The following is a 24,063-nucleotide window of genomic DNA, read 5'->3' as shown; positions in this document are numbered from 1 at the left end:
ACTGTGCATACTCGGCCGTACTGACATGGTTGCTATTAGTTGCAAACGCACTGTAGCACAGCAGATTTGGAGCACCATCAGTTACAGGGAAAACCTATGTGGCCTGTTACTCTGTTCTGAAAAGCTGCAAACAGATTGCGGAGCAGCTCTGGGGTGTGCCCTTTTGTAGGGTTGCTGTGGAGAACTTTCACCTGGAAAAAAGGCCTACATTGTTCACAGCCAGACATACATGTGCAACGGCACATTGTGGTGAGTTTGTTAGCGTGTACTTTCCGAAAAACACTCCGTACATTGCTCAACCCTGTACTTTGCCGCTGTTCGAGGGTCCGGCCCGTGTCCCCGCAATGAGGGCCGACACGCAGCGTGGGTGCAGTCGCATGGTGACGTCGCCATTGTTCTGCTTTGGGACGGCAGTCCGCTGGATGCGTTTTGGGTGGAATACGTTGTGTGCATGGGTGTCCTATGCACACCGTTGCCACTGCTCTACTGACTAATAGTGCGCCACAAGTGCGCCGACCATTTTGGGAGACGCGGGTTATTTGTAGGGTACAACAGGTGGGATGTTTATGTATATAGCTACCTGTAGGACGTGGGTGGCCGCCTCGACCTAATTAACGTTCCTATGCATATGCTGCACTGTGCTGATGTTACCAGGACACAGAGGAACACATACACAGGCGTGTACTTGCACAACGAACAAACGTCCGCTCCCACACGCACTGATAGGTGGTGGACAACATGCAGACATGCAGAGCCTGGTGACATCTTACAGATTCCTCCATTGTCATTGTGGATAGTTCGGGCAGCTGCGGTGTCCGTAGGACACCTACCTTTTTCTTGACTGCGATCATTGCTACGAGGACTGTGTGTCGCTGAGTCAGAACAGCATTTCAGGAAAAAAAACAATACCACACATACATTAGGCAACATTTTCATTATTAACTTTTACTTGTACACATTCATACACACCTTTAGCCAAGGGAAGGGGTAGCAGAAGTGGATACTTATTGTGGGGAAATGGGGATTTGCACAACTTGGTTGTGAGGGGAGGAAGAGATTGATGTATCACCGTAACGTCTCCGATCACACGGATTTTGAGGGGATGGCGGGCTCTGGCATGGGGAAGGAGTACACGTGCAGGTGTGCCAGTGCTGTTTCATTTTGTCCAAAATATATTATTGTACGCAATCTTTAAGGCGGCACATTTGTTCACCAATTTGTCCACTTTGGCTTCCAGGCTGTCCATTTTCCTATGCACAGAGTTTCTTTCCATTCCTATGCTCGTGTGCTGTTGTGGAAGGGTTGCCGCTTGTACTGCCTTAGTTTTCTTTCCAATATGTCTCTGACTGGAAAAGAGAATGAGTTTGGTGTACATGCAGCAATATATATTACATAATGTATGGTTCACACTACTGTGAGTACCAATGGGGTTACTACATTAAGTTGTTGCGTCATGAGGGACATTTTCTTCCTGCCAATGCTGCGTTACAACAAAGACACGTTATGCTTCTGTAATATTGTATACTGCAGCACCTGTGCAATTATTAGACAAAGTTTAGTGTCCTTACTACATAGTAGTGACGCACTGGTCTTAGTACTTTCCACTCCTTACTCGGCTGTTCGTTCTTGGTTCCCATTTACAGTAGCAGTGGGGTAAGATTGTTGAAGGCAGATGTCACTTCTGTTGCTGATGCATTCCGTTATGGTGTACTCCCTATGCCTTTGTCCTGTTTGCTTAATAAGTACACAATTTGCAAACATACTCTATTTTCCCTTGCAATTCTTGTACATGGTGCTGTTTGTAAATGCTCTTTCAGTTTGGTGATTGGTACCACTATGTAAGAGAGCATTTGCCTTCCTGAGCAGGTTGGATGCCACCCGATCTTCACAAACAGACGCATAGTCCGCGACTGCTGTCCGCATTAGCATGGTGCCAGTAGTTTCACTATGTTGCACAGTACATCTTTACAAACTAAGGGTATCCTGCTAAAAACCAATGAAATTAATGACAAAAAACATGGTTAAAGGGACGTTATGGTTAAGTTTCACTAGTAAAAACCTATGGAATTCAATGGACAAAGGTTACAGGTACGTTATGGTTACAGGTAAAACCAGAAACCCCAAGAAATTCACCAGTTATGGTAAGGTACGCAACCATAACTCACACTACCACTGTGCACTGCATGGACCAACACCCATGACCTGAAAGATGACATCACAAATGTCATTGATGACATCACTGGTGCCTTCAGTTTTCATAACCGTTCTAGAACTTCCTGGATTTCTGGCATATCCAACCCTATGACTACAGGAGCGGGTAGTGAAGGTAGGATAGAAGCCCAGACCTTTGAATTCTTATCCTCAATATGTACATTTACCACTTTGGATGGGTAGGGTTTCACATCCCATGTATACATTTAATTAATATAGGAGCCAGCTCAGCCCTTCCCCCAATATTTACTTGGGGTACTATGGCTGTCTGCTGACTTCTGCTGTCCAACATAACATATGCAGGAATCCCATCAACCTGTACCCCGATCATATAAGGATATCAGTGTCAGCTAGTGTTGAAGCCTTGCATGACTCCCATTTCCACTTGTTCAGACGTCGACCTTTTTGGGCAGAACCTGGCGTTGTGGCCCCAGACTCTGCAGTTGAAACACTGTGGTTGTCCAGGTAGACTGCGGTGGGTTGGACTGCGATTCTCAGTATGAGGAGATTTATCGTCTGGTGTCTTGCATCAGGGTTGTAAAGGTCTAGGGGCTCCTTGAGCAGGCGGTCCCAGGTTCAGGGGTCCTGGAAACCAAATTATATCTGGCTATCTGGTAGGCCATGGTTATATTAAGGCTGCAGCAGTGATGTTGTTGGATCCATCTTTGTACGGGATGGGGTAAAGCTTACAAAAATTGTTCCAATATTATCTTTTCAGTCATTCCCACCAATTAAGATGTAGCTGGTTGTAGAAACTTTTCTGCCATATCCTTAACACTATAAGAGATTGGTCTTGGAGTCTCTCTAGGTCCAAGAGAGGTTTCTCAGAGTTTCTGTCGGTATGCCTCTTCAACTAGGCCCAGCCGTTCCAATACGGCCCATTTGATATTGCCATGTGGGGTACCTCCTGTAGGGTTCGTATTCCAATATCTTCCTTGCATGCAACCAGTCATAAGGGGAGACATGTATTGTCCCTGTCTCTCTTGGATCCACGGTGCATTGTGAGCAATTCACTCAAAGTTAGTTAAGAAAAAAGTCGGGTCATCCCCGTCATGGTACTTCATTAACACTGGCGCCACGCTGGATATCTGTAAAAGGGCATCCTGGTGTATTTTTCTTGTGCTGTTTGCTCATTTCCTTGTACATTTTAGCTTGATGAAAAGCTTGTCGATCGGCGTGGGCTTGTTGACTTTGTAGTTGGATCAACTGTTGCAGCCCCTCCAACAGGACCTTTATCAGTACCTCCATGGCGTTTGTCTATCCCACTTCTGACGCCACTAGTTCTGACAGGACTCGTGTGGTCAGTCAACTATTTATTTGTACAGGATATTCATCTTCTCAGCCAGAGGAAGGACGGACAGGTTACTTCACACACCCCTGGCTCTGGGTCGTCACTTTATAAGGATCAATCTTTATCCTTACTTCTTTTCTTCTTAGGGAACCGCTATGTCCACTCCACAGAGGAAGCTTCGCCCGAGCAGTCGTCTTCCTAATGTGAAGGAAGGAACAGTCAGTCATGTTAGAGGATTTGGCTACTTGTATATAGGACACGCACCAATCACCACGAGCACTCCCCCATCCAATGTGGCTGAGTCTGTCCAGCTTGGCTCCGCCCCCTTTCCAGGCGAGCGGGGCTGCCCTCCAATCTAGTCCAGGGCTAGGAGTCTCCCAGTGTCACTCCTCCAGAGGCTTTGCCCCTAATGGACAGGTTATGTTTTTGGCGTCCGCCGGGGTTCCTTCTTTCCTGAGGGTGTCCCATCCCTCGTCTGCGGTTGTCGGCGTGGACTCTGACTGCTGATCTAGCCACCCACGTGGATCCGCCAGTGTGGATAGCGGAGTTGTTCTCACGCCCTTCCGAATCCATTCGGAGCGCCGGCCCTGCTGCTTGACCAGCTTTCCCCCGGTAAATGTATTCCCTGTGTCTGGCTGCCATGTCTTCGGTGGCTCACATACTTCCTTCTACAGCCCTTTCCTTCCTCGCTCCATTGGCTGCCGCTCTTACCAGCCACTGTGAGCCAACCACAAACTGCCTTTTCCCTAGGTGCTGGGTTGTGTTGTGGAAATTGGATAAAATGTCTTTCTAGCCGCACACCCTTTACAGCGTGGAGCTGCAGGGACTCCATGGTGGCGGACCAGCGTCAACATTGTCAATCTTAGCATCCCTGCCAGACCATGGCCAAGTGCCATCGGGACGCGGTAAGTGGGACATTTCGTTTTCTTTTCTTGTGTCTCCGTCGCATAGGTTGTAGCGCTGCCATGACTCCTGGTAGATGGAGTTCCAGTAGAGGCGCTCTCGTGGATCATATTGCTGCTAAGATATACCAGCCCAAATGCTGGCTACCTACACTCTACAATGCAGTGCTGTGCTCGAGCTAGGACAAGGCTTTAAACAATAAAATAAAAATAAATTTCATTGAAGAGGAGACTGATGATGGAGAAATGTATCAAGAAAAGACCCGCCAGTAGCACCACAGAGTCAGGGGAGCAATACCCTGGGGTGGAAAAAGCAGTCTGCAGGATGATATTGGCAGTTTCTAGTGGCAATTGCTATGCATGTTGTTCAAAGATTAAGAGGGCTTCAGCGATGACACAGCAATGCAGGAGGGATACCGAGACCTAGGGGAAGAGTGATTATTCTCAATCCATTGATTCCAAGTTCAGTGGTCGGGCTCAGAAAGGAGAGTTGGCTGAAATCAGCGATTAACTGTAATGCAGGGTTTTCACGTCTTCCTCAGACACAGTATTTGACTTCTGAGGAGGATGGGTTTGGCTTAGAGATCCTCCCTCCCCCAAAGAAACAAATGTTGAAGAAAGGTTGAAGTTACCCCACAGACCCATCATAAGGGCCGGGATGGGGAGCTCAGCGATGCGGTTGCAGAAACAAATGCAGCACAGGTCCCCGGAGCTTCCCATTTCGGTGAGATGGGACTACAGTGCTTCCTTGATGACCGAAGATGAAGATTCAGCATTGAGACTCTTCAGAGTCCTGGCAGTCAAGGGTCACCCTCTACTGGTACTGTCAGGATGTGCAGGGAGTCAAGCTCTTTGAGTGGAGCTGTGATCCAGTTTTCCCCAACAGATATGGGGAAGCTAGCACTGCTGTGGTTTCCTTCTGGTCGCCATGGAGAGGCAGAGCTTTGTCTTCTAATGATTCAGAGCATCAAAGACTGGCAAAGAGCTTTGATCCCTCCTCTAGCAACAGGCGTTTCAAAGTGCAGACTCAATAGTCAAGGTTCGTGGCAAGAGGGTCTGCTTGTATCCCACTATGGCAGCAGTGAGTGAAAACATCACCCAATTACATACCAAGCATCATTCAAACAGAGGGGTAATCAGCCAATTGCCAACCATCCCTCCAAGCACACCCATGCACACACGAAGGCCTCCCCCAAAGAAATAAATCCACACTATAGGAAACAGGTGTCTGCGTATGGCAGACAGAACAGGTTTCAGGCAGACTGCAGCTTCCAGTCTGGGGGGAAAGGAGGGCATTGGCTCGGGGTGGGCGGGAAGAGACCAACAGTGGCCAAAGATGGCCACTTCCATACCATGAAGAACTGAAATAGAATAGAGGGAGTCCATTTCTTAAACAAGTGTCCTTATGAACGTAAGATGATAAATAGGGGGTGGGAGGTTCCTTTGCAGAAGGGATTGGCTACCCTAATATGTTTTCCTTTGGATTAGTACTCTAATGCAGTGCGCTCACAGTATAAGTAAAAATTGATGACAACTTTTTGTTTGCTAGTTTGTCATGTGTTGATTCCATTTCCCATATTCTTTCAAACTGTTTTCTTTAAAGAATGGCTCATATTCCTTAGCCATGTATTGATTTCATACATTCAGAATATTTCAAGCATCTTGCACATTACTTAATCTCTCATTTTTCATGCATTTTTTTGTTTCCATGCAACGTTTCTCTCAACACGTGTTTTCCCACAGTGTTGTCTGTGGTTCATCAGGAGAGATACCTTGATTTCAAATTCTCCTCTAAATGCTGTTTAAGGAGATTCTTCTCTATCTTGACAGAATTCAGTGAAATTAACTTCTTCCTGTCCAAACTCTTTCAGATTATTTCTCTGCTGCCAGGTCAAATTGCCTTGCACCCAACGCCAGGATCCGTGGAAGGGGAGATTATTTTCGCAAAGGCAGGACGAGACTGCCGGAAGGCCTACGAGGTGGGTTTCTACAAGCTTCTATGGCCATGTGATCGCAAGAGTATAAAGGTGCCAGGCCTGGAGGGCGAGTTAGGTTACTTAGGTGGGATTACGCGGATGCTACAATTATTTTTTACTTGCAAGCCAATTAATAAATCAACTTTTTGCCATCTTCTGAATAAAATAGTATGATTGTTTTCTTAAACAGATTTGAGCCGCTAGTCGCTGCAACACTGATGCGCCACTGGTCTGGGGGATGGTCTCCTCTCTAAAGCCCCACGTGCACAACTGAACAGAACTAAGGGGTCATACTTAAGAATGCCAAGGGCTATACTCTGGGGTGGGCACGCTACAGACAGGTGCAATCGCACTTGCCGCACAAGGCCGCACAGATCTTTATTATGATGGCTAAACAAAACCTTGATCTTTTTCAGGGGTATCTGAATATGGTATGGAGATTCTGGGTGGGGCATCTTATTTTACCGCTTGTTTTTACCTGGCTTATCATCATGATTGTAACAATTATATATCTGTTGTGTCCTCATATAAACCTGGGAGAATACTTGCAGTTTTAGGATAGATCGGCTAGCTGGGCTGCAAAGAGTCGGTAGACTCACTGGTATATCTGTTTGACTGGTGAGAGTTTGTGGATCCCAAACTGTTTCTGGTATTTTGATTAAATAACTAGTTAGCGATAGGCTGAATAAAGTAAAGACCAAAAAGAGAATTATTTAGTCTGGGCAATTAAGACGCGTCATTTCAAACCAGGGGGGGGGGAGTTCTGATGAGCAACTGAGAGTACACCATAAACCTTGTTAGGACCACTCAGCAGAGTCTCTGTAAATCCTCCTTCCTTCTCAGGACCACACACGCGTGAAGTTAAAGTATGAGTGGTAAGGGAGCAATTCTTATAGGGTGAGTGGAGCTAAAACAAGGGACCGAAAACGGGCATAGAACATAGTAACCAAGTGGAGAAAGACCTATCTAAGAGAACACCAGCACAATTTATGTATGCCAGCTACAGTAGCGTCATGCACACACATTTGATATTTTGCATTTGCAGACACAAGCTAAAAGACATACCAGATTCCCACTAGGAGGCACTTTCAATTTGGATAAACTGGTGGCAATAAGGACACGCGCTAGAAGCGCAAGGAGGAATAACGAGCCAGAGACATGGGGAGGCGAGGCTCTGGCATGTGGCTTGAGGCGGCTACGGTAAGTTAATGTATTGAAACTTATGGGAGAAAGAGACACTAAAGAGCACCTATAGGCTATTAAGGGAAAAGGTGGCGGGTACATCACTGACTTACTGTGCCCTCAGGTCATAAAGAAGGGGGAAGAGAAGCAAGATGATGAATCGGTGCAAGCTATCATTGATGTCTTCACTAATGTCTGCAGCACAACAAGGGGCAAGCAGCAGGTCCAAGAGTTCCAATACAGAGTGTCACACAGGCGCCTACCACAGGGCTGCAATTAATGCTGGCATCTGTTGCACAAGGGCAGTCTAGGGCGAGCACTATAAGTGGTCTGGCTTTGCCAGTTATGCTGACAACATCTCCCTATTACACCCAGTCTGTGACAAGTGGAGGTTCGGCATATGGGTTTGGCTCTACATTATTACAAGCGTCACTAAAACACGTACTGGCAGTGCTGGTGGCTGAAGGTGGAGAACCGTGTTATTTACTATCCATGTTCCAGTCACACCGGGAGATTTATGGAACATGGTGAAGGAATTTCCTAATACAGAAGAACCAGAGCGGTTTCTAGAGGACTCTTGGGCATTGCTTTATCTTCAGGGAATGGAGTAGATCCAATCCTCTTGTTGAACCTATACTGGAATCCCCTGAGGGTACCTCTCGAAATAGTGGAGGGATCCCTGGGAGATATTCTGGGTGGATGGTTTGAGAAGGGTTTTGGTAACTGTACCATCATGGGAGGAGACTAACCCCTTCTGTGCAGAGGGTTCCATGTGGAATGAGAGAAGGGCTACCCTGAAAACGCTTCACCCTAATCTTAGGAGAGGAATATGGTGGGATAAACTCCTGGAAATCTGGGATTTGGGACTCTTCGATCACTCCTCGGACTGGAATCTATCAAAACACACCTGGAAAAGGGAAACCAATAGCTCTAGGAATTATTTTTTTAATGTTTCAAATAGCTGGAAACAAGCGTGTGGTAAATTGACACTTATGGATGCAGATTTGGGTGATCATACTCCTCTACTTTTTTCATTGACATTAGCAGGTCCTGATATTCATATAAGACCTGAGTTTATGGGCCTCAAGGTGGCGAATAACGGGAGAACGGTTACTTGTAATGAGAAAACGGTCATGAAATATAACGCCCTCATTCTAGAGAATCGGACCCTGGCCTCCCATCGATACTCAAGGGAGGAGGTCCTCACGTCACGTTGGGGGGGGTCTTATTACATCAATATCATGATGTCATGTGCCTATAAAATTAGTAAGGCGGGTGGGACTGTGATACACAGACATATTTAATGGTTGGGACTCCAGAATCCATAGATCCAAGCTTAATAAAAGCAGGGATTTGAGGATTCTGAAGAATCTACCAATCTCGTTTGCTGAACTGCAATTTAGGGGAAAAAAAATGTATCCTGAAATATAAAAACTTGCTCATCTTTGAAAATGAATCGATACCTTGTAGCCCATCAACAGATGATGGAAAATCTATGTAAGGGTAGGGATGTAAAATGTTGGGCTACTGTTAATAATACCCTTACCTCTGTTAAAGATAGATTTGAATTGCCTTCCAAATTTGCTATGGGACAGGACTTGGACTTGGGACCTCCAGTGGTGGGTGAATGTTCTTTGGATTTTGGGGATATTACCTGGGCCGTTAATAAACTTAATTCGTCTAGAGCGTTGGGCCCTGATGGCATAACCCTTTTATCATAAAGGCGGAGCCAGATATATGGGCTAAGTTGCTTAAACCTATATTTGACAACATCTTTGCAACACATACCATCCCCAAATCCTGGGCCCAAAGTATTATAGTACCCATTTTCAAAAAGGGTGATGTTCTTAATCCCAACAACTACAGACCCATAGCCCTTCTGGACGCGGCTAGTAAGGTCTTTGGTATTTTGCTTAAGTGCCAAGGACAAGTATACTCGTCCTTTTTACATAGACTTCAAAAATAGCCTGGCATTTAAGAGGTTGAGAGATCTTAAAGTGATGAGGAAGAAGAACAAGTTACTTCTTACCTTGTAACCTTCTTTCGATGGGATGTTCCTCCGACGTATTCCTTATCTTTGATAATTCGTCTCCAGCTTGCTGGCCTCGGAAATTTTTTCTCTGTAGAGGGCGCTGCGCGTTGACGTCCGCCGAGTTGATGTCCCTCGGCAGCCACCGTATCAGCGCTGAGGTCACCATGCCAATAAATAGCCACGCGCAGCGTCCGTTGCTCAGTTCCGTTTTGTAGCATAAGATAAGTCATGCCTGAATTGGTTATTGACCTTGAAGGAGCGTAAGCTGCAACCACAAGGGAAGTATTACTGCAGGGATGGATGGGAGGGGCGATAAGGAATACGTCGGAGGAACATCCCATCGAAAGAACGTTACAAGGTAAGAAGTAACTTGTTCTTCGAAGGGATTGTGTCCTCCGACGTATTCCTTATCTTTGATAGACTCCCATAGCAGTGGCATGTAATTGGAGGTGGGAGTAATAATGTCATGTATCCCTTTTAGGAATTAACCGAATGTAATACGGCTTTGCCAAATCTGGTCTCTTGACTAGTGGAGGAATCCAGGTTGTAAAATTTTGTGAATGTATGTAGTGCAGGTAGTGTGGTCCTCTGCAACCCGAAGGTTTCCTGGTCAGAATCCTCCCCTTCTTCATAGATTGAAGATAATCAGGGGTACTCGGACCTCGGAAATGGTGTAAAACCCATTTCTAAGGCAGAAGGAGCCAAACTCGTCATTATTGGGCGAGAAAACGTCGATGTCGTCGACGCCGTTGTGACAGGCTTCGAAGGACTCGAGAGAACTGGAAGAGGCCGCGAAGAACTCGAGAGGATCGGGATCCTACTCGAGGATGTCGACGACGGTTTCGGCATCGTGCCAGAGGCTCTTGGTATCACCGTTGGCTGTGAAGTAGCCGTGGTTTTCTCTTTCATCAGCGTCGACGATGGCGTCGATTCGATCGACGCGTCGAAGAACCCTTCGACAACGGCGTCGATGGCGCTGATCCATGCGTCGAAGGGATCTTCGACGACGGCGTCGAAGATGGTGCCTTCTTAACCGATGGCCCGTGGTGCTCTCGTGGTGGATTCTTTCGCCGGGTGCAGCGACTCGCAGCATTTCGATTTTTTGGGTTTTTCACCCGGGGTATCACCCTCAGCTGTCTTCGAGGGGGTCGAGGCTGCTTTCTCGAAGACGCTTAGCATTTTCTTCCCGAATTGCTCCCACTCAGCCTGAGAGCTGTGTTTTGTGGGGCAGGAGACCCTTTCTGGGGAAACAGAAGATGACGAGGAAGGGGATCTTCGACGTCTCTTCTTTGAGTGTCTAGATCTCGACGAATGGTGGGAGCTACTTCGAGACCTAGAATGAGAATGCTTTTGAAGGTGAGGAGACGAATGCCTCGACCCGGCCGGAGAAACTTTCAAGGAGGTTTTGACTGACTTACCTCTCCCGAGCTTCCCCTTGCGCTCCTTCAAGGCTTTCGCCGTCATCAACATGCAGTTCTCACATTCCAAACAATGGTGCTCGACTCCCAAGCACCACAAGCAGATCCTGTGTGGATCTGTTATCGAAATTTTCTTACCGCAGACTTGACATTTTTTGAAGCCGGACCGCAGAGTCGACGGGCCCGATGGAGAAGCCATCGAGAACGAGTTGGTATTTCGAGTAAATATAAGAGGTTTTATCTGACTGAACTGAGCAACGATATTCCGAGGACCCATGAAGCACGGGAAAACGGAACTGAGCAACGGACGCCACGCGTGGCTATTCATGGGCATGGTGACGTCGGCGCCAATACGGTGGCTGTCGAGGGACATCGACTCGGCGGACGTCGACACGCAGCGCCCTCTACAGAGAAAATATTTCCGAGGCCAGCAAGCTGGAGACGAATTATCAAAGGTAAGGAATACGTCGGAGGACACAATCCCTTCGAATGCCTGTTTCAGTAAATTTAAGGTCAGGTTCAGAGAGGGCTTGGGTACTAATTTGAACAGGAATATCCTGGACCATCCGAGAGATACAGTCCATCAATCTAACATAGGAGAGATTTTTTCTGGCATCTTTAGACCTAATTCCTTTGACTGTGTTATTAGAGCAGGACTATGGACAAAAATGTTAGCTTTGCGTATTCCCCGTAAGATTATCCAACTCTTGGCTCTGCTCCATGGGAATACTTTCAGTCAGGGTCCGTTTGACCAAGGAAGGTGCTCTCTCTGAGGCCATTGCAACTAGTGTAGGGGTCAAGCAGGGCTGTTCGCTCGCGCCAACACTCTTCAACATATATGTGTGCGGTGTGGAGGACTTGTGGCAGGGCCCTTCCATTGCACCGGCTAGGCTGAGGAGTTTGGCTATCGCGTGGGTGGCTTTTGCTGACGATTTTATCCTTTTTGATCGCACCCCTGTGGCATCCGTAGAAAGATGGATATCTTTTATCAATATGCAATAGCAAATAATCTTTCACCTAATGCGTCCAAATCCCGGACGATTGTGATAACAAAAAAAAGATCTATTAAATCCTATAGTTGGAGGATGGGTGAAGACCTGGTGGAACAGGTCCAAGCTATCACATATTTAGGCTATAATTTTACTAATAGATCAAGCCTGAAGATGTAGAAATTGAGCCTGGAGGAGAAGGCGATTAAACTTAAAGTACAAATGAAATTTTTGAAGGCTAGGGTGTGTAAATTCTCGTTGCTACCTTTAAGGAGATTTTATCTTGCAAAATGTGAGCCGGTCCTCCTGTACGGCCTTGATATTTGTACCCATGAAATGAGTTGGAGCCTTAATGTTGTTCAGGGGAAAATGTGGAAAGAACTTCTTTTTCTACCGATGGCAATCCCCAATGTAATTATCTGTCACGAGTTAAACCTCATATCACTTAAATCTAGATACCTTTGGAGGCAATTATCCTTATTTAAAAAAAATGAATGATCCACCTACTAAACCTTTGTATGAATTGTTAAGTGAGGTTGTAAAATTTGGGTCAGTGGTATCTATCAGAAATTTCAGTGATAAAATGATTCTGCTGCTAGGTAGACTGGGTCTTTGTTTAGAGGATCTGGTCCAGCGTCCAGGGCTGGTTAAGAAACATCTATTCAAGGCCGATTGGGTAGAGACTGTAAATGGGGTGGAATCTTATTCCACATATAAGGAGTATGTAAGTTTCTGCCACGCCAGGGAATGTGTGCCCCTTTATCTACACAGGTTCCCTTGTGACAGGGCGAGATCCACGTACAAGCGCTTTAGGCTGAATCAGATACCGACCTTAGAAAGGGTACGGTACTGGGGATACAATGATGTACCTAAACTGGAACTAATCGATTTCACATGTCGATTTTTGTGGAGAAACCAGACTACAGAGACACTTAAGCATCTTGTATTATTTTGTAAATATTTTGAGCCTAAACGCGCGCTTTATCTGAAAGACAGATTTAACAAGGATCTCGAAATGTCTATGTACCTGTTTTGGAGCCGTTGTATGTGGGGCATAAACATTTAATTAATTTTAGCTTTGAACTTATTATTGAAGGATATTACGGAGGAACTGGATAAAATGAACTTAATAAACAATGATTGTAAATTGAAAACAAATTAAGGGTTGTGATAGATTTTAATGTAGGACGAATTGACATTGGGGATTTAAGGATTTATTCATATGTAGGTTGTTGATTCTTTCTGTATTTCTATAATGTATTGTTTTGTATATTTTACTATCTGTGTTATGTTGTATAAGGTTTCCTGTAAACGATTAATGCAACAATAAAAAAAATAAAAGAGGACCCTCTGATCTTTAATCAATGTTATAATCCCACCAAGGCTGATCTGAATCAGCTCATGAGACTAGTATGGGGATTAGGTGGCGATTAACACGTCATGCTGATTGGCCAGCCTCAGGCTCAGGAAGAGGGGATGCCCTAAATCAAGCTTGAGATAGGTTGATAGCAGCTATACCCGATATATGCCCAAGAAGGACAGATTGGGGGGGCAAGATAGGGAACTGTAAGCAGAAACAAAGGGGAGCAATGGCAGATTTCTTAGATCGATTAAAGATAGAGTTAACTCAACACTCTGGCATTACCAAGCCAGAGAAGATAGAGCAGGAAGCGATAGCTAATTCTTGTGTTTCTGGTTTGCAGTTGAAAATGCGAGCACATCTTAAAACTATCTGTGTCAGATGGCTATAATAAGCCACTATCAGAGCTAGTTGCGGTTGTGAATCACTGCGTGGCATTCCAGAAAAAAAAGAAGACTATTGAGAAGACCTTGCAGATACAGGCACATCCACCCCAGACGGGAAGGGGAGGTGTCCTGTGAGCTTTGGGTGGTAGAGGGAGGGGCAGGGGAAGATACACCCGATAGCCAGCTCCCACAGGACCACAGGGGAACCTTTGGACGGCAGGGGATGTCAGGACAACAGCTCGCCCTCCCCCAGCAAGCAGGATATATGGGAGCCCCCCCTGGGTACTATACTGATCCCTATATGCTTAACGATTGTAAGCAAAGTGGACATTGGAAGAACAAGTGTCTCTAAAGACCCCAGAGAAGAATGCTCCCTAATCCCCAAGATCAGGGTCTTAATCCGGAACCAGTAGTACTGCACCTGGGGGACTTGTGAACCAGTCAGCTGCTAGCTCCAGAACTTTTCCCAAATTGCTTCCAACAGGGAAGGGGAATGGTCTACACAATTGAATAAATCGGGTATAAACAGAACTGGGGTCATTGCGGACCATGCATGATAATGAGATTGGATATATACACAATGCAGAACCTACGAAAATCAGGGCAGACCCTTCTAAGAAACTACCTTGTGTTCACAGTACCCTTTAAAACCTGAGGCAGAGGAAGTATCACTCCTGAATCTCTCCTGTCCCACATTATTACTGTTCCTACCTGTAGTCCATGTAACACCCAGATGTTGCCAGTTAAGAAGACTATGAAGAAAGCCCACAGGTTTGTGAAAGATTTAATTTAAGTGTATTCTTTGGATATCCCATCTTTTCCTGCAATTATAAATAATTGTTTTTTTATAATGCATTTAATACCGAAGAGGTGCCCAAGCACAGACCCAGGACTGGAATCAATGTTGCTCTGCGTCGTCTTGCTCCCAAGACGAGTGCGTTGCCACTGAGCTATACTACCCTTGCCAGCCCTGAACCCCAATACTATTCAGTCTTGTGTATCCCCGACTGCATACCATTTTAAAACTGGTGTATTTGTGTTGAGCTTCTTTTGCTACCATACAGCGATTCGTCAGTAGGCGCTATACAAATAACATACACGTGTGAATAACTAGTTTGTATTCACCTTTTTGTATAAAGGAATCCAGTACATCTGGACCAATTTGCCCTAGGGTTACTTGATCCCCCACGTTTTCCCCAACAACTGAAGAAGGATGTGGATATTAGATACCCTGGTAACTCGATGCTGGTGCTGTATACCGATGACCGCCTACTAGCTTATCCTTCCTACGAGGCTTGCAAAGAGGATACTAGGGTGCTATTAGCTGCTCTAGCTGATAAAGGTCAAAGCATCTAAAAAGAAATTACAACTGTGCAGAGAGAGTAAATTACTTGTGTCCTGACCTTAAGGGGCATCAAGTCACAGCCTACTATAGAAAAGTGGCTGTATACAAGATTCCAAAACCACAGTTACAAAAATGGGAGCATTCCTCAGAATGTTTGGTCAGACAATGGACCTGAGGGTATGTAGTGTTAGTAAAACCCTTTCAAATATATGCTAGGATGAACACTGTTGAACCCCTACAATTGTCTACTGAAGCTGAAGAGGCATTTTCGGAGGTAAAGAGAAGATTGGCTGAAGCACCGACATTGGGTCTACTCGATTATAAGAAAAATTGGATTTTGTCTTGCCATGAAAAATAGGCACAAGGAAACATGGTTTTCATCAAAAGCCTACCACATATTAAAGCAAAGAACTGGATCCAGTAGCTGCTGGTATGTCGCCTTGCTGATAGTGGGTAGCTGCAGCAGCCATAGTAGTGCAACAATCAGACACACTAATATTAGTTCTCCCTTAAAAGTGTCATTTTCACACTGTGTTCTCTTTGCTGTTGAAAACTAAAACATAACAGGTCTTTTTTCCAGAGCCGACAAGTATGAGCTATTGTGTTGAACTCTGCTGCATTCCCACTCTGTAATCCTCGGGATGGGGAGCCACATGAAACAGATGCCCATACCTGTGTTGCAATTACTACCTTTCTACTCCACCGGGGACAATTTTTTTTATTTTGTTATAGGCCATGCTACAGAGATTAAAGAGGAGTTCTAGTGGCATGGTGTGCAGCGTGTACCCCTGGAGAATGGTTCTAGCCGGTTTGGGCTGCTATGAACAATGGACTGCTGTATGTTCTTTCAGTTGAGGTAGGAACTCAAGAGCTTACTCCTCAGGTGCCACCTGGATTCTTTGAGTTCCAACATCACATCCCAACCACCTGGCCGGAACATTGTGTGGCACATATTGTGATCCCTCCCCCACCTTACCTCATATGCATCTCTCTTCCTTCAGCATGGTTTACGCCCTGGGTGGACAATCGGTTTGTCCACACACAGACAAGGTCTTGGCACTTTAAGAAGACAGGCAATATGAAAGCCAAACATAGTACATCATATTTGACCCTCAACGACATGTACAGTGCTCCATTGCCCCATAGCTAGGTTTGCGCTTTATAAAACACAAATACAAAAGCTGCATGCTTAGCATCCATTCATCTACCTCACTCTTAATGTTAAATGTGTAAAACATACATGTGCTTTCTTAGAGCGAATACTGGTATAAAGGTTAGATGGACAGAAAGCTGCACCAATTATTGGTGTTCCAATATAAATATATATATGTATATTTATATACACACATACACACTATGATCTTTCGTGGCCTCTTTTTCTAGACTTCTCTCACCAAGTGGCACTAGTGACGGAGATTCTCTTATTGAGTGTGCTCTATGGGAACATATTTTATCTGAGTTCACCCAATACTTGGATGGATTTCCTTCAGTAAGTTCAGAGTGCAACTACTCAATTTCCCAATGAACAAAGCGCTGAGAGATAATGTCTTCCGTTCTGACTTTATATTGGCTCCTAGTGTCCACGACGGACATATTTAAACTCTGTGTAATGTTTATGGCAAAGGGGCATCTTTCTTGATTTCCAAGTTCTCACACTATAAATCTGTCTACCAGCTTTAAATCACTGAGCATAGACTTCAAAGCGTCTCCTCCAGCTCCCCCGTTTCTGTGACAAGCACACACGTGGCAGATATGTTTCTGCTCTGAGAACTCAAAGCTGTAATACTGCTGGGTACAAATACCTGTTTTTTCCAATGAATCCCTTGAAGGTATTTGCCCTATCCTGAAAAAAAGTGACTGACCTCATGAAGGACTGGGTCTGCAGTTCCTCTCACTGCCACCAAGAGGCAGGAGGTCATTGAAGGAACGGTTGATAACATGGCCCCTCCAGAAACTGCCATAAATGAAGCCAATTTGTGCAAATGTGGTGGTGGCTTGATATAAAACGCTTGTCAAATGATATATATCAGTAAAAAAAATTGAGTGAACAATTGAAAGGCCAGCCAAAAGGTTACATGCAGCTACTTGAACAAGACGCCTCTCCATCAAGAGCCAATAAGACAACTAAGTTGCTACAGGAGAGCATGAACAGACATATGTTAATGTTAAAGGACACTATATGTTGAGGATGTTGGAGGGAGAAGAGAATCGTATTAGAGAAGAGAGAGACTCTGCTGCAATAAAAGAGATAGCAGGAGGTTGAACCCACAGGCGCTACACACTATTAAGTAGTCTATAAGTATTTGGGGATCTTAAAATCATCCTGGAAGACATGGTAGGAGGAAGTACATTGTGCAATGTGCCCTTTATGTTTTGTAAAGATAATAGATGGAGACCCCAGTGGTTCCCCACAGTACATGAAACAAGGATAAGCCAGGTCGTCATAGCAATTCCTAAGGATAACGTGGTATCCTTTCAAACAGTGCAACATGTCTGGTATTTCACAATAGGGCTATCAAAACACAGTTTCAGAAGCAGAATACATACAACTATTGACTAAAATGAAAGGGCTTAAAAAAAGAGCACGTATTCTATGTAAATACATGGACACAGGGTACTTTAGAATTGCAATATGTTGAAAGCTGTTAGTCTGCCGCGTCACTTCCAACCAGCATCTAAACATGAACTTTTATCACAGAGAATCGATTAGATAAACTCGGAGTCCCATTACATCAAGAAATACTAGCAAAAAGCCCAAGTAGGTGACGCTCAGCCATTTTCTGCAGAAATTCTTGGACTGGTTTCATACTACAAATGACAGACCATACTAGCGTAAAACAAATTGTGCACCTTCTATATTTTTACTCCCATCCATCTTGTACACGAAAACAGAGGATCCAAAAAAGGCATGGATCCTCGATGGGAATTGTCATTATGGTCATTAAAGCCTAGCTGCCATAAACATACAAACACAGGAAGTAGCCAGTTTGGAGAAAGAGGGGCGCCATACCTTAAGAGTTCTGTGCTGCAACTTACCCTCTGCGGTGTGTGTATTGGAGACAGAGCATCGAGATCTGCCATAGGAAACTCGATGCCTTTCCTCTTCAGCTCTTCATAAATATGCACTACTCCAGTTAGATCAGGACTACTTCGGAATGCATCAGCCCATGCCTGCAAAAAAGACAGGAACGTTTAACATGCTTAATGGAGTTGGACATGTACAGCACCTCTGCATGGATGCGTTTGCATGAGACAATGAACTAATCCAGCAAGGTTTATTTACACATTTTGTCAAGGGTGGTACACAGACGGGCAGATTTAGAAAATAGCATTTTAGCCTTCTGTGGACCAGTTGTTAATATTCCCCTTCCATAGTTTCTTGAACCTTAAGGATGAGGAGGAATATTGGGCCTCCACACGTACTTTAGTCTTTAGCTATTTGAGTCCCGTTCTGGGTTGGAATCCAGAGTTTTAATGGCAGTGCCAAACCATTCTGCACAACATTACGGTTTACCCACAACTTCAATACAGAGGTGTGGGGCAGGGAGGCAAGGTGAGGCCAAGAGGGTAGCCCTCGTGTACAAATATTTATTTTTAATCCTCAAAGTGACGGCTGGCATTTTTGCAGCCAGCGTTAACAAAAAACGATCGCATAGATCCCAGCACACCTCATTGACAATGGCATGATGTATCCCTTCCGGTAGCAGTAAAGAGAGGCTTTCGTGCAATGATGACTGCATTATGAGATATTGGATGTTGTGTTCTAGGACATTGTTTAACCCTTTCCGCGCAGGGACAGCCATGTTCGAGGAGTGTTTTGTACACAGCAAGATTCAGGTTACGGGTTCAACCAACCCTATGTGCCTAGAGTTCAGCATTTTGTCGATAGAAAGATTTTTTTTTACTTGCCACAGGCAGTGAAATATGGCCAAAGAACATGGGTTGGGCACATATTCCAAATAGGCCCAACATACTGAATTCTTCCCCAAAACCATCACCCAAATAGAGAAACTAAAATTATATTCTGTAAAATAAGGACAAATCAGACAGAGAAAGACATAGTGGGTCAGTGCAATGGACTGTAACAAAAGGAAACGGAGGTTAAAAGGAAGGGAGGTGTTCCAAAAAATCCTCAAAAATTGACAAAGAAAGTTAAGAAGCCCATTACGCATACGAAAGTAAAAGCAGGGTTGGTGAAGAGCAGTTTTTGGATGGCTTATAACTTTGGCGCCACTCAATAAAACTGCATGTAATTCTGGAATTTCATTCTAGGTCTGACGAAACCTAAGCCTATGCCCCATGGATTTGGAGACTGGTCATGGCTGCAAGCCGTGAGCACTGGCCATTGGTTACATTATTAGGGTATAGTGGACACCGAGCTAGGATGCAAGGTAGGTGCAGTGAATAAAAGGGGCGGTTCGGCTGGGGTCATGATAGAGCCTTATGCCGTAGGCAATTTAACAATTATTTCCATCCCAAGCATGCGCTGCTGATAGCGACAGACATTGCTTGGGTCGATAACTTAGGCTGCCGGGCCGTTATCCCCCGTTCCAGCCCCTGGAACGGGGGATTAACGCCACATTATTGCCATTACCATAACACAAAATGCTAATGGAAATATTGGAGAATCTTATTGAGTCTATCTACTTTATTGAGAAATGTAAAGTAGATGCAGTCTAAGATAATTTTTTTAGTTCTATTTTTTAACTGCGAAAGGTGGTTCCTAAATGAACCTTTTATTTTGCAGGAGAGGTCATAAAGTAAGGTGGGGAAGGAAAGGAGGGAAGAGGCACCAACTACTAAAATGGAGGGGCAGGTGGACAGGGGAAAATGTTGCGCGTGTGTTACCTCCAAGGTAGGGAGCAGTGTTTCTCATGCTCCTTGATTACAGCTTCAAAAGCACTTCGAAAGTGCTCCCCCCTGCAGAGTGGTGTGTTGCAGTATATACAGAGTACTGTTGTCTTCGAAAGATATCGATCAACAGCCTCTTATTGCTTGCAAGGTAGCCAGTGGGATTTTGTGTCCCACAGAAGCAGGCTGTGTGGTTACAGTAATGGTTGAGGAAGAGGAGGCAGAGGAAAACAGCCTACTACTTGCTAAAGAACCAACCTTTCGGAGAGCATTGCAGTGGTCTGATTTGGTGTGGCGTCGCAAGGAGGTGGTCCCGTAGGAGTACTGTCCAGGTAGTCTGCGAATTAGTACGTCACACTCTGTGCATTTTACTTTGGTAGCTTTAGCCTTTGGTACATTCCCAACAGTGGTAAAGAACTGCCACTCCCATGATTCCCCTGGGTGCCTGAGGTAGGCACTTCCTCTACCACATCTTCTAGGTCCTCTTCACTGTCTTTGGAAGTATTGCGCTTTTAGTTGTTGTGTAGGTCCTCTAGCTGGTTGTGGTGGTGGCTCTTGGGGAGGAGGGATGGTAATAGGTGATGCCATTTTTAAGATAAATAGCAGTTTTGCTAATAGTATGTGCTCTGTGCTAGATTGTTAATGGATAATGAGTAAGAATAAGTGTAGGAGCTGTGCAAGGGTACATTTTGAGCTTGAAAGTTCCTAAATCAGCAGAAAAGACAAATTCTGAAATGTTCGCGAAGCACGGACCCGTTCGCGAGTGTGGATGCGCTCACGAACACATCATTCCGTGCGCGATGTCACGTGACACTGTCCAAAAAGTTTGTGAGGAGGTCAGACGTTCGTGAACACAAAAACAGTAGAAAAAGTTGCAAAAAGTGCATAGAAGTGTTAAAAATGATGCTAGAAGGTGGGGAATGGCAGAGTTTTAAAGGTGAAACTTTGCAAGTTGTAGAAAAATGTTGCTATAGTGGGGTAAGTATGATGTTAGTAAGTTGTAGGAAATTAGCGTGCACTGGTAGGGACTGCTTGTTAACATTAATTTAATATCTGATGTCATCAGTGACATTTTTGATGTCATCTTTCAAGTTCTGAGTGTTAGTCTTAGCAGTGCACAGTGGTGGCATGGGTTATGGTTGCTTAGCTTACCATAACAGGTGAATTTCTGAGATATTTTGGTTTTACTGGTAACCATAACATCCCTTTAACAAAGTTTTTTTAGTGAATATATATGATGCATTACTCACCGTAATCGTATTTCTGATGCTTGTATCTTCTTAGATTCACATGCTATGCATAGGCCGACATCTAGTGAAAGCTGCAGAGTATTACAGTTGTTGTTATCGAAACTCAAAAAGGGATGTTGACAGGGCGTGCCAGTAATACTTTCTATCCCCAGTGTGAAGTCCACTGTACCCATGGTCCTTAACGCGTCGAGGTCCCTCAGATTGTTTTGTTTCTGACATGAGGTTACATGAAGTGTAGCGTGAGTACATGTGTATTAAAGCAGATATGTATCGGATAAAGCACAATAAACTCAGAAAAACATCTATGCACCTTCTACTCTGAGGGGAGGAAGGGTGGGCGCATGTGGATCTAAGCAGATACAAGCATCAGAAATACGATAACGGTGAGTAATGTATCCCTTCTGAGGCTTGTGGAATCTGCTTCGATCAGATACCATGCATAGATTAGCGAGCATTGTTAGGAGAAGGTGGTGGGTAGTGAGAAGGTCCAGCGGCAAATTGATGTTTTAGAAATGCTTGTCCCACCTGAGTATCTGCTTTAAAGTGTCAATGCAGTAGTGCTGAGTGAAAAAGTGTGTACTGAACTCCATGTAGCTGATTTGCAAATGGTGTCCAGTGGGACGTTTGCGATAAAGGCCAGAATAGCTCCTGTGCCCCTTGTGGAGTGAGCTCTTGGTGTGAAAGGCAGTGTTTTGCTTGATAAAGAGTAGCAGAGCTGTATGCATCTGACTATCCATCTGGAGATGGCATTTTTGGAAATGAAGTCCCCTTCTCTGCCTGGTGCTACGGAGAGAAACAGTTGGTCTGTTTTTCTGAGTGGTCTGGTCTTGTTTACATAGTAAAGGCCCGCCCTCCTTACATCTAGTGTATGGAGTTTTTTCTCTGCTGAGCTTGTTGGGTTCTAAAAGTAAGTAGCTCAATAGATTGGTTTATGTGAAATTTTGAAATGAACTTAGGCGAAAACCTAGGGTGTGTTCTCAATATCAATTTGTCTTTGTGGATGACAAAGAACAGGTCTTGCACTGACAAAGCTTGAAATTCTCTGACTCTTCTTATGGAAGTTATAGCCACTAAGAAAGCCGTCTTGTACATGAGGTTTTTTTAACACTTGTCTTATGCATAGGCTCCAAGGGGGAGTCCCATGAGCTTTGCAAATACTACATTGAGGTCCCAGCCGGGCGGTGAGTTTGAAATAGGAGGAAGAAGACAATGCATTACTTACCGTAAAAGCATTTCTGATGGTTGTATCTGCTTAGATTCACATGCTGTGCATAGTCCGACATCCAGTGGTCACTGCAGAGTGTTGCATTTTGTTTTTCGTAGTCAAAAAGGGGACGTCGACAAGGCGTGTCTGTAACACTATCCCTATAGTGACGTGCAGTGTACCCACAATCCCTCACGCGTCGAGGTCCCTCTGTTTGTATTTTTTCTGCCCTGAGGGAGCCTATTAGAGGTGAGTGAGTACAGAAAAGAGAGATATAGAAGAAAGTCTATGTTCCTTCCATCCGGGCGGGGAGGAAAGGTGGACGCATGTGAATCTAAGCAGATACAACCATCAGAAATGCTTTTACGGTAAGTAATGCATTGTCTTCTGATGTTTGTTAATCTGCTTAGAATCACATGCTGTGCATAGACTAGCCAGCAGTACCCGGAGTTGGAGGTGGGTTGTGAGAAGGAACAGTAGAAAAAAGATGTCTTAATACTGCTTGTCCTACCTGGGAATCAGATCTAGAGTGGGCATCTAGACAGTAGTGTTTTGTAAAGGTGTGAACAGAACTCCAGGTTGCCGCTTTGCAAATGGACTTAAGAGGGACATTTTTAGTACCACATTTAGGTCCCATCCGGGAGTGGGGTTAGCTATGGGAGGGTGGATCCTCTTCACTCCTTCCATGAAGGCTTTAATAACTGGGACTTTCCACCATGACACTAAGTTGGGAAGTGGTGTATGCGGAAAGTGCAGCTAAATGGACTTTAATAGAGTTAAACACCAAGCCTGAGTCTAGTAGGTGAGTCAGGTACAGAACAATTTGTGTGGGAGAGCAGTCAACTGGCTTGATGCTCCTTCCCCTACACCAGATGACAAATCTTTTCCATTTGCTAGAATAACAGTGACGAGTGTTAGGCTTTCTAGCCTCCCTGAGAATGTCCATGCATCTCTGCGGGAGTTGTAAATGTCCAAATTCTATGATCTCAGAAGCCAGGCTGCTAAGTTCATGGTCTGAGGGCATGGATGTAGTGTCCTGCCCTTGTCCTGTGACAGCATGTTGTACAGGCAGGGAAGTTTCACTGGAGGAGATAAGGACATCTCCATCAAGTGAGCGAACCATGGCTGTACACATAGGGGCCACCAGTATCATGGTAACTTGTTACTGGTGCATCTTGTACACTATCTTGTTGAGAAGGGGAGTCCTGGGGGGGGGCTTTTAGGGGAGCGCAAACAAATTTCCCTGACCATGCTATCGATAGACTGTTCCCCTTGGATTGGTTCTGGGGGTACCTGGAGGCCTAATCTTGGCATTGGGAGTTCTCCAGAGTTGCAAACAGATCTATTTCTGGGAATCCCTATTGTGTGAAGACGTCGTACTCCGAGGGCAGAGGGAAGTCTTTGCTGAGTTCGTCTGCTAGTAGATTGAGTTCCCCTGGTACATGTTGTGACAGTAGGAACATGTGTTTGAGAGCCCACTTCCAGATGTTCTGGGACAGCTTGGACAGTTCTGGAGAGTGAGTTCCCCCTTGCTTGTTGAGGTAGTACATGGCTGTGGTGCTGTCCGTGAGGACCACCACTGTCTTCCCTTGCAGGTGTGCCTGGAAGGCTTTCAGTGCCTTGAACACAGCTAGTAGCTCCAGTAAGTTTATGTGCTTGGATGCTA

At 45.0% G+C, this 24,063-nt stretch overlaps 1 protein-coding gene across 7 annotated transcripts in view; it reads right to left on the bottom strand.

Annotated features, from left to right (window-relative positions):
- The window catches only part of TOM1L2 (target of myb1 like 2 membrane trafficking protein), a 1,130,890-nt gene that overhangs the window by 586,210 nt on the left and 520,617 nt on the right, over nt 1-24,063 (bottom strand). For 4 of the 7 annotated variants that reach the window (XM_069645710.1, XM_069645713.1, XM_069645716.1 and 1 more), the window contains one exon: nt 18,130-18,263. In XM_069645710.1, coding sequence (XP_069501811.1) covers nt 18,130-18,263 — 134 coding nt within the window. Of the gene's footprint in view, nt 1-18,128; nt 18,264-24,063 lie in introns of all 7 variants that reach the window. The other 3 variants (XM_069645711.1, XM_069645714.1, XM_069645717.1) reach the window with 1 other exon arrangement.

This window comes from Ambystoma mexicanum, chromosome 2p, assembly GCF_040938575.1.
Source record: "Ambystoma mexicanum isolate Mex_15411 chromosome 2p, UKY_AmexF1_1, whole genome shotgun sequence".
NCBI classification, from domain to species: Eukaryota; Metazoa; Chordata; class Amphibia; order Caudata; family Ambystomatidae; genus Ambystoma; species Ambystoma mexicanum.
The sequence above is the reverse complement of the archived record's forward strand: the minus strand, read 5'-3'. Positions and strand labels throughout refer to the sequence as shown.